The sequence below is a fragment of the Aphidius gifuensis genome, linkage group LG6 (genome assembly GCF_014905175.1).
Source record: "Aphidius gifuensis isolate YNYX2018 linkage group LG6, ASM1490517v1, whole genome shotgun sequence".
Taxonomy (NCBI): Eukaryota; Metazoa; Arthropoda; class Insecta; order Hymenoptera; family Braconidae; genus Aphidius; species Aphidius gifuensis.
In genome coordinates, this window is record NC_057793.1 from 8,263,773 (window position 1) to 8,274,756 (window position 10,984).

The 10,984-nt window shown below is 24.1% G+C and overlaps 3 protein-coding genes across 4 annotated transcripts; 2 read left to right on the forward strand and 1 right to left on the reverse strand.

Moving 5' to 3' along the window:
* Positions 1 to 102: 102 nt before the first annotated feature.
* Positions 103 to 4,866, reverse strand: LOC122859325 (esterase FE4-like). Its single transcript, XM_044162803.1, has 7 exons — positions 3,720 to 4,866; positions 3,319 to 3,610; positions 2,857 to 3,233; positions 2,606 to 2,777; positions 2,319 to 2,512; positions 2,093 to 2,234; positions 103 to 1,864 (listed from the first exon to the last, which is right to left on the reverse strand). The coding sequence occupies exons 1-7, from the start codon at positions 3,927 to 3,929 to the stop codon at positions 1,572 to 1,574; spliced, it is 1,680 nt and encodes a 559-aa protein (XP_044018738.1). The 5' UTR covers positions 3,930 to 4,866; the 3' UTR covers positions 103 to 1,571.
* LOC122859772 (lipase 3-like) lies at positions 4,410 to 6,848 on the forward strand. The gene is made up of 8 exons (XM_044163456.1): positions 4,410 to 4,425; positions 4,667 to 4,707; positions 4,777 to 4,978; positions 5,067 to 5,181; positions 5,268 to 5,511; positions 5,793 to 5,948; positions 6,046 to 6,130; positions 6,220 to 6,848. The coding sequence occupies exons 1-8, from the start codon at positions 4,410 to 4,412 to the stop codon at positions 6,537 to 6,539; spliced, it is 1,179 nt and encodes a 392-aa protein (XP_044019391.1). The 3' UTR covers positions 6,540 to 6,848.
* Positions 6,849 to 6,997: 149 nt separating this feature from the next.
* On the forward strand, positions 6,998 to 10,938 carry LOC122859329 (lipase 3-like). Of its 2 annotated transcripts, none has more exons than XM_044162806.1 (7): positions 6,998 to 7,051; positions 8,762 to 8,963; positions 9,052 to 9,166; positions 9,253 to 9,496; positions 9,785 to 9,940; positions 10,354 to 10,438; positions 10,516 to 10,936. In XM_044162806.1, the coding sequence occupies exons 1-7, from the start codon at positions 7,046 to 7,048 to the stop codon at positions 10,833 to 10,835; spliced, it is 1,128 nt and encodes a 375-aa protein (XP_044018741.1). In that variant the 5' UTR covers positions 6,998 to 7,045; the 3' UTR covers positions 10,836 to 10,936. The 2 variants fall into 2 exon arrangements, with proteins under 2 accessions (XP_044018741.1, XP_044018740.1); XM_044162805.1 differs by lacking the exon at positions 6,998 to 7,051 and adding an exon at positions 8,275 to 8,682 and having other exon boundaries at positions 10,516 to 10,938.
* The last annotated feature ends 46 nt before the right edge of the window (positions 10,939 to 10,984 follow it).

Genomic DNA, 10,984 nt, shown 5'->3' on the forward strand with positions numbered 1-10,984 from the left:
TAAAAATCCTATAGGACACATGTAAAATTAAAAAAGACAAGGACGTTGATACATGCTATTGTTGATTTTGGATTAAATAATAATGTTAAATAATACATTTATTAAATATACAAATCTTTTTATTATTTTATTACCGAAAAAATAAACAGAAAAAATATTATCGAGATTATTTTTTGAAAATTAAAATGGTTTTTATTTCTTTTTTTATCATATTTTTATTTTTTTTCTGGATAAATTTTTTATTGCACATATGAATTTGATAATTTTATTTGGTGAATATTATTTGATTAACCTAATTAAATTTTTGTTTGATGCAATTATGCAAAATGGATTTATTCTATGCAAATAAATTGATTAATTTAATTTTTAAAAATATATTTATTTGAGATAAATGAAAATTTAATTAACAAAAAATAAAATAAATTATTTGAAATTAAATTACAAGGTTAATTGTTTATTTGATGAAAAATATGAAAATTATTTTTTTTTAAATATTAATTTATTTGTGGTTAATAAATTTTATTTGAAATTATAAAAATAAATTTCAAAAATTTATATACTTGAATTTTGACTTTTTTTTTTCTATAATAATTTCAAAAAATTTTCATACTACATTTTATTAAATAAATAATAAATATTAAATTTATTTTTTCAATTTTTTTATGTAATAATAATTACAAATAATCATTTATTTACTTTAAATATTTAATTTATTTTTCATACAAATTAATATTTATTTCGTTAAAAAAAAACAAAATGAAACTATTCAAATAAATGATTTATTTTTTTCAAATATATTTTTCATTTGATTTAAATTTTAATGAAATTAATGCCATTTAAATATTCCTTTTTCCTTCTCTCCATGTAATAATAGATTTTTTCCGGAATTGTATAAAAAAATATTTGTTTTCTAAAACATACTAATAAATGTTCGACGTTTGTGTTGTTTTTTTTTTTTCTTTTAATGTGGTAGATTGTAGATTATGCTAACAAAAAAGCAATTCATATATATTCTCATTATTATTTTTGAGACCTTCAAATGTGTAAAATAGTTTCTAAACTTGCTGGAAATTTACTGAGAATATATTATTCTATAAATTTTAATTCAAGACATTATTATAGAAACGCACAGACGTAAATATCTCTCAAGTTTATTTTTTAAAATTTAAAAACATTAATTTTTAAATAAAAAAAAAGTGTATAAAATATAAATTCAAATTGAATTATTTAAAATATACTAACATAATATATTACGTTTCAATAATATATAAGTAGTAATGTTGTTTATCGTTTCAAATATTTACTAATAAATAAAAAAATATAAGACATCATGATGAGTAGATTAAATAATCATTAAGAAATATCAAAATCTATTTTTAAAAACTAACAGAGTTCAACTTCGTCAACTCATCGATGATTCTCATATTGATAAATAACTAATGATTTTATTTTTTTCATAACTTGGTTTTTCCCCAAATCAAAAACATATTATTTTGATGATATAAGTCAACAACTAAATAAATATATTGATTTATTATCAGTATTTTTTCGTAACTGATAAACTATTGCGTTTAAAAATTAAAATATTTATCCCACAACTGCATTCGATCTGCATAAAGACCAGTTTTCATAACAAGATCATTACCAATATCCAAGTACTTTTTATTTTCAGTTGTAAATCTTTCCCAAATAATATTTTTAAAATATGAATTATTTTTCGGAATTGGTACACCAGTTTTAGCAAAATTTCCATACATTGATGTCATTCTTTCAACGGTAATTAATTCTGGATCATTATTATTTTTAAAATACGGAAAATAAGTATCATAAAAAAGATAAAGAAGATCATCATGATGACAAACACCTGAAATCATTTTTCAATTATTAAAAAATCCTTAATTAAAAAATAATTTCAACAAGTAAATTTTCCACCTGATATTATTGTCAAAAAAAAAAAGAAAAAATGCCCATAGAGTAATTATGTCGATAAAAAATAATAAAAATAATCTGAATAATATTTTTCTAAAATTTAAATATCAGCAAGAATAATTTGCTTGTTGAATAATAATTTTTATATTTAAATATGTAATACCAAATACTGTTCCATTGGACCAAGTTGCATGACTATAACGTCCTTGATATGTAAATTTATAATAATAAACTGGTTGAGACGAATATTGAGATATCAAATTAACAAATCGATGAGCCTGAAATCCAACAGCATCACCAAATACCTATTCAAACAAAAATAGGATAATTTAATTTTTTTAACTAAGTACAATAATTGTTACTATTATTATTTTTTATTTGATACAAACATTTGCAAGTGATTTCCAGTTACTCAATCCAATTGGTTCATCATTGAAATAAAATTTCTTGAATGAACTACTTATGTCATTTGATCTCTGAGTATTTCTCTCGTACCAAAATAATATTGGTGCAAGTTTTGTCCAGTTGGCATTTAAATCATCGAATAATTTATTGTTTCCCATTTCAGCTTGTTCAACAAGTGCTAAAATAAATAAAACAACAAGTATATGAAAAAGAAATATCAAAAGAAAATTTAATAATTAATTTTTTAAAAATATATTTAAAATTAATTTACGTGTAACAACTGAGCCAAATTCATCCAGAGTTATTCCAACTATCACTGGTACTTGATGAAATTTTCCAGCACGTATTAAATCAGCAGGTTGTCCAGTAAGAAATCTTTCAACACCAGGTAATTCTGGCTCAATAACAGGGGTCCACAATAAAATTGGTTGTCCATGCCATTCCTAATTAAATCAAATTGATAAATATAATTTTTAAAAGTGTCCCACCTACGTAAAATTTATTATTGATTAATTAACTTACAAAAAATTCAGATAAACTATTGGCAATAGTTGTAGCATTTTTAGTGCTTAAACAATTTAAAATTTCAACACTTGAATTTGATGGACAATTTAGAATTTGAGCTTGTTTAATAGCAAGATGTTTTTGATGACTTGGCAGTGGTGATTGATAAATTGCTGATCCACTTGATAAAATAACACGATGAAATAAATTTTTACTCATTGGTGATACAAGATGAGCTGTTATACTCCAACCACCTGCACTACTTCCTGCAAGTGTTACTAAATTTTCATCACCTCCAAAATACTTGATATTATTTTTAATCCATTTCAAGGCAACTACTTGATCTTTGAGACCAAGATTTCCAGGTGCCAGGTGATCTCCTGTACTTAAAAATCCTGTTGAAAAAAAAAATACATATATGTGTAATTAAAACAAGCTGAAATATTATTTTAATGAATGTATATTTTTTTTTTATATTACCAAGAGAACCAAGACGATAATTAATAGTTACAAAAACAACATCCTGGTCAAGTATATACTCAGGACCAACAATAATATTTTGTCCAGAGAAAACATAAAATGCACCAGGATGAATGAAAACTATAACTGGTTTTTTTTCAATTGCTTTTTGTGTAATTGGAAGTTTTGTTGTTGTATAAATATTTAATCGTAAACAATCTTCTGATTGAGTAAGTGGTCCTGGTTGTGGACAAGCTGGCCCATCCTCAGTTGCATCAAATGTGTTTTTATATTTATTTATTAAAACTGCTGGCTTGAATTGAAATATAAAACAATCAATTTAAAATTTAATTATTTAATTCATCATTATAAAAAAAGAAAAAAATTATTATTTTAATTTAATTATTTATTTAAATACTTACTTTAAAACGCAGTGGACCAGTTGGAGGCTCTGCATATCTTATTCCGCGAAATGAATAAATTTTTTTTCCTAATCGTGTTGTTGTATCAGCTAAACCTTTAAATTTACCTGAATCTGTTTCAACTTCAACTTCGATTTTTGAACCTTTTGCATTGACAAATATAAAAAATAATAAAAATAAATTTGAAGAAATTAATTTGATGATATTCATCGTGTTTAAATGTTTATATTTTATAAAGTTTTATTTATAAAATTCAAGTGCAATGCAATGAGGAAACTCGAGAGTTTATTAATTGGCTTTGACTTTGTAGAGGACAAGAAATATAACCAGTTTGCCACCACTCTTTGATTGGTGTCATTGACAATCATTTACTGGTTGTCTCGAGTGTGATAGAAAAAATTAATAATATATTTCGAACTGTTGAACTCGAAAACCTACATTCAAATCTGATAAAATACTAATGATTTTTTATTTATAATTTTAACAGTTTTATTTTGTAGGTTTTAATTTTTATTTTGAATATTTTTAATTAATTTTTTTGTTATTATTGTTAATAGCTATAATTATAATTAGAATAATTTTTTTTAATTTAATTTATTCACTGTACAAATTAACTATAATAATATAAATAAATAATAATTGATATGTGGATAAGAAATTTGTTTCTTTAAATTTCTATATAGAAAAAATATGAATAATAAATACTGTAAAATTGAGATTGTATTGCAAAGATCACATACTGCAAGATAACGTTTCATCTTATAATGTAAATTATGTACTTTGAACTGAAATATACTCAGTCACTGGTGAACAATCAGTTCACAATTATTTCGAGACGTTATTTTAAAGACACTGGAAATATAAAATGATATTAATTACTCGAAGAAATTTTATTTGTAACATTAGACATATTATTAAAATTATTATTTTATGTTGGTTAATTAAAGTAGTTTATAGAATTTTAAATCGTGACAAAATTTTAGATAGTGTAATTATAAAATAAAATTGAAATGATAATTATCATGTCTCTTTGACGTTGTGATTTGTGTGTGTGCAGATTGAATCAATTAAAAGCTGGGGATATCCAGCAGAGCAGCACAATCTTACGACAGATGATGGATATAAGTTAAAAATTTTTAGAATACCATGGAGTCCGCTCCAGTTGTCGAGAAGAAATGAACAAAAACCAGTTGTTCTTATGCTAAATGGACTTTTGATAACGTCAGATATTTGGTTGATAAGCCCTGAGCGGAGTTTAGGTCATTATCAATTTTTATTTTTGATGAACTATCCAAATTTCTTGCAATTAAATTTAAGAGTGAATTTATTTTTTTTCTGTTGTTACAGCTAAACAACTTGCTGATGAAGGCTATGATGTTTGGCTTGCAAATTTTCGTGGTACTATTTATGGACGTGATCATGTTACATTGTCACCAAATGACAAAAAATTTTGGGATTTTAGGTACTCGATTTAGTGACGTAAGGAACAAATATAATTTGTAACATTTAATTAAAAAATTTTAATGTGAAAAATTTAATTCAATTTAGTTTTCATGAAATTGGATACTATGATGTTCCACGAACAATTGATTATGTTTTAAATGAAACCAATCAAAGTTCATTGATATGTGTTGCTTTGTCAATGGGAACGACATTAACATTCGTTACTTTATCAGAACACCCAGAATATAATTCCAAGATTAAACTGCTTATAGAATCAGGAGCAATTGCTGGATTTTTTAATAAACAGTTTAAGGATATGAGACCGATTACTCTTTCCTCAAAATTTATAGTAAATACACATATATTATTAATTTTCATTCGTTGTTATCAATGTAATTTATTTTCATTCATATAACTTTTAAAGATAAACAAGTATAACGACACTTAGATATTTTTTTTTAACGAAATTTAATTAAATAAAAAAAAATATTTATAATTAAAAACAAGTTGCGATGTTTAATAATACGACAAAATACAATTTAGACTTGTTAATATTAAAATAATTCTTTTTGTTTTATTATCTCAATAAGCGTCAGATAATAAAATATTTTTTTTTTTTATAATTTTCAGAATTTTATTGATTTTACAGGCACTTTTGAAATATCATTTCAAAATTCAGTCAATAGTATATTGTTCGAAGAAATATGTGTCAACCTAAATATTGTTCATTACTGTTTGATTCCATTGTATATTTTATGTGGTCAAAATGATGGTCAACTTGACGCTGTACGTAAATATTAAATTTTTTTTATAGCTTGATAATAATTAAAAATTTTTAGAGTGTATATTTTTTAATTTATAATTTTTATATTTTAATTTACAGAATATTTATATTAATCTTTTGAATCATTTCCCTGACGGAATTTCTGCAAAAACAATTTTGCACTATGTTCAATTTGCTAAATACCGTAATGTTTATTTATTTATTTTTTCACATCTTATAATATTCGGAGCAATGTATATTTATATTTTTTATAATGTTGATTTTATCTTTCAGGAAAATTTCAACAGTTTGATTATCAAAATGAAAAAGAAAATATAGAACATTATGGTACATCAAAACCTCCACAATATAATTTGGCAAATATCAAATCACCAATGATAATTTTTTATTGTCTAAAAAATGATCCACTTTCAACATTTGAAGACGTCACTGAAATAGCTAAAAGAATTTCGAGCAGAGTTATTGTTGAACCAGTATCTGACGAAGATTTTAATCACGTTAATTTTGTTACTGCTCGAGACGTGAAGACAATTTTTAATGACAGAGTGATCCAGTATCTTGATCAATTTGCAAAAGGAAAAATTATTTTTTAAAATATCTGTTATCTATGAAATATTCAAATATTCATTAAAAAAAATCAAAATATGTATTACCATTCGTTTAACAGTAGTTAATTCTGGATCATTATTATTTGGAATATGGAAAATAGGTATCATAAAAAAGATAAAGAAGATCATCATGATGACAAACACCTGAAATCGTTTTTCAATTATTAAAAAATCCTTAATTAAAAAATAATTTCAACAAGTAAATTTTCCACCTGATATTATTGTCGAAAAAAAAAAAATGTCCAGAGTAATTATGTCGATAAAAAATAATAAAAATAATCTGAATAATATTTTCTATATATTTTCAAGATACCTACCATTAATTTTTTTTTTCTTATTAAGAAAGTGCGGAGAAAAAGTTCAGAGTAATTTTTCCACGAGTAAAAAATTCTCTCCTCATTTCTCCGCATGAGTGAATATGGGAAAAAATCGAAGTAATCACGGAGAATTTCAGAAAAATTTGAATGATGATGATGATGATAAAAATATAAATGCAATTACGTGATGCATGAGTAAATGCATTATCTTTTTTCGTAAGTACACAACAACAGCTTTTTTATTCAAAGCTTTTATTCTGCATCAAATATTCTTTTTTGTATTATCAAGATCTGACGGCACCACATAAGCTACTAGAAACTTTTAACAAACAATGACAATATAAATTATATAATATATAATATACTATAATAAGATAATTATTTATTCTTCAAAGAAATACGACTTTATAATTTCAACCTGTGCGTATTAAATTCCTCCGTTTGAGTTTTGTTCTTAAATCCGATGGACTATCGTATATTACTTAACTACTTCAGTTAATTTAAGTTCGTAAAACAATGATCGTAAGTCAGTCGATCAGATAGCTGCGTAAAAAGAGTGAACATGCGCGTATATTTATCTGTCTCCATATTAATGACTTTCAAGTCATATAATAAGCCAGACTTATAATAAGTCAGTCTGGCTTATGATATGATCTAAAAGTCATGAATATGGAGACAGATAATGAAACATATTATGATATATTTATATCATATTATATATAGAGTAAAAATTCAATCAATATAGTTCATTTTTCGAAGAAATATGCGTCAACTTAAATATTGTTCATTAATGTTTGATTCCATTGAATATTTTGTTCGGTCAAAATGATAGTCCACTTGATGCTTGATGGCTTAATAATAATTCAAAATTTTAAAAGTGTATATTTTATAATTTATAAATAATTGTTATTATAAATTTTTATATTTTTATTTACAGAATATTTATATTAATCTTTTGAATCATTTTCCAGAAAGAACTTCTGCAAAAAAAATTTTGCACTTTACTCAATTTGCATAATACAGTTATGTTTAATAATTTCAACAAGTAAATTTTCCAACTGATATTACAGTCAACAAAAAAATTTCCAGAGTAATTTTATATCATAAGTTTTATCAGTAGTTTATTTATTTATTTTTATTTTCATTGATAAAGTACACGAAATATCTTGAAGGTCATCGATGAGGTCTCTTAATAAATATATAATAAGTATAAAAAGTGTCCACACATACAAAAATATTATTAATACAAAAAAAAATTTTAGAATAAAATTTATTCGTCTTGAAAATACGAAACGACTTTGTTAAATTTTTTTATTAAAGTCCAGTTAGGAACTGAGATATATTAATATATACCCAAGATACATTACGAGGTGAAAGCATGTCAAATCTGGCGAGCTCACTTTACACTGCGCTCAAGTATATGATAATATTATTCATAAAAACTTTCTTAAATATATAAAATACACTATCATCTATCTGAAGAGTGCATATGAAATTTAAAGAGAAAAAAAGAATCAATCATTTTTATTGTATTGCAAAGATCATAGGTGATTTCGGATACTGTCAGATTACACATAATCTTGAAATATAAATTATGTACTTTGAACTAAAATATACTCTGTACACACAAACAGTCAATAGCGAACAATCGTGGCGTGATTATTCCACTATTTTAGAACGAATGTGAAATGATCTTAATTACTCGGAGAAAGTTTATTCGTAATATTAGGCATATTATTAAAATTATTATTTTATGTTGGTTGATTAAATTAGTTTATCGAATTTTTAATAGTGACAAAATTTTAGATAGTGTAATTATAAAATTATAAAATTTAATTACAATGATAATTAATTATTAGATTATTTTAATGATGTGATTTTTGTGTGCAGATTGAATTAATTGAGAGCTGGGGATATCCAGCAGAGCAACACAATCTCACAACAGATGATGGATATATTTTAAAGACTTTTCGAATACCATGGAGTCCGCTGAAGTTGTCGAGGAGAAATGAACAAAAACCAGTTGTTCTTATACTAACTGGACTTGGATCAACGTCAGATATTTGGTTGATAAATCCCAACCGAAGTTTAGGTCATTAGCAATTTTTATTTTTGATGAATTATCCAAATTTCTTGCGATTAAATTTAAGAGTGAATTTATTTTTTTTCTGTTGTTACAGCTAAACAACTTGCTGATGAAGGCTATGATGTTTGGCTTGCAAATTTTCGTGGTACTACTTATGGACGTGATCATGTTACATTGTCACCAAATGACAAAAAATTTTGGGACTTTAGGTACTCGATTTAGTGACGTAAGGAACAAATATAATTTGTAACATTTAATTAAAAAATTTTAATGTGAAAAATTTAATTCAATTTAGTTTTCATGAAATTGGATACTATGATGTTCCACGCACAATTGATTATGTTTTAAATGCAACCAATCAAAGTTCATTGATATGTGTTGCTTTGTCAATGGGAACGACATTATCATTCGTTACTTTATCAGAACACCCAGAATATAATTCCAAGATTAAACTGGTTATAGAATCAGGAGCAATTGCTGGATTTTTTGATAAACAGTTTAAGGATATGAGACCGATTACTGTTTTTTCAACAGTTATAGTAAATACATATTCATTATTTATTTTCATTCATTATTATGAACAATTCCGTAATTTATTTTCATTCATATATCTCTTAAAGATAAACTCTCATAACTACACTTGCATATTTTTTTAAAACAAAATTTAAATGAATAAACAAAATATTTACAATTAAAAAAAAGTTGCAACGTAATCATATGACAAAACAAAATTAAAACTTATTATTATTGAAACTTTTTATCTAATTTTTTTGACACTTTTTTGGAATAGGCTTTATAATTTATTTTTTTGTTTTAATAATTTACAGAATTTAATTGATCCCACTGGAACTTTTGAGATGTCACTTCCAAATTTAATTAACAGTATATTATTCGAAGAATTTTGCGTCAACTTGAATCTTGTGGATTACTGTTTACTTCCATTGTATATTTTTTGCGGTCAAAATGATGATCAACTTGATGCTGTACGTAAATATTTAATTTTTTCATGTCTTCTTTGTTGAAATAATAATTTTATATTATTTTCAAGTCTTTTTATCACAGTCATAGTGTCCAATTAATGACTGATATCTTTTTTATCAGTACGTCCGATAAAAAAATTTACTTTTTTTCTTTATTACTAAAATTCAATAATAAAACAACAAATGACATGGTAAAATATATGATCTATTATTTATTAAAAAATATTCTGACAAACGTTCAGTGTCAATGACTGAAAATTTTTTTTTATCTTGAGGTGTTAATTTACGTGGAAGTGATACGAAAATGATTGATCAATTGATCGGCTGATAATGACCTGATAATAATTTAGAATTATTCTTTTTTAATTTATATATAATTGTTATTAGAAAATTAATTTCTATATTTTTTTTCACAGAATATTTATGTTAACCTATTAAATTATTTCCCTGATGGAACATCTGCAAAAACATTTTTACACTATGCACAACTCGCAAATTATCGTAATGTTTTTTTATTCATTTTAACATTTAGAGCAATGCATATTTATATTTTTTATAATGTTGATTTTATCTTTCAGGAAAATTTCAACAGTATGATTATCAAAATGAAAAAGAAAATATAGATCATTATGGTACATTGCAACCTCCACAATATAATTTGGAAAATATCAAGTCACCAATGATAATTTTTTATTGTCTAAAAAATGATCCACTTTCAACATTTGAAGACGTCACTGAAATAGCTAAAAGAATTTCGAGCAGAGTTATTGTTGAACCAGTATCTGACGAAGATTTTAATCACGTTAATTTTGTTACTGCTCGAGACGTGAAGAAAATTTTTAATGACAGAGTGATTGAATATCTCGATCAATTTGCAAAAGGAAAAATTATTTTTTAAAATATTTATATCTTAGTAATCAATGTACATATTAATTGTAAAATAAATTATTTAAAAAAAATTGTTGTAAAATAGTAGTGTTGTTTACGGAACATTAATAATAAAAAAAATTAATTAAATCACGACGACTTATTTATGTTCATTTAACC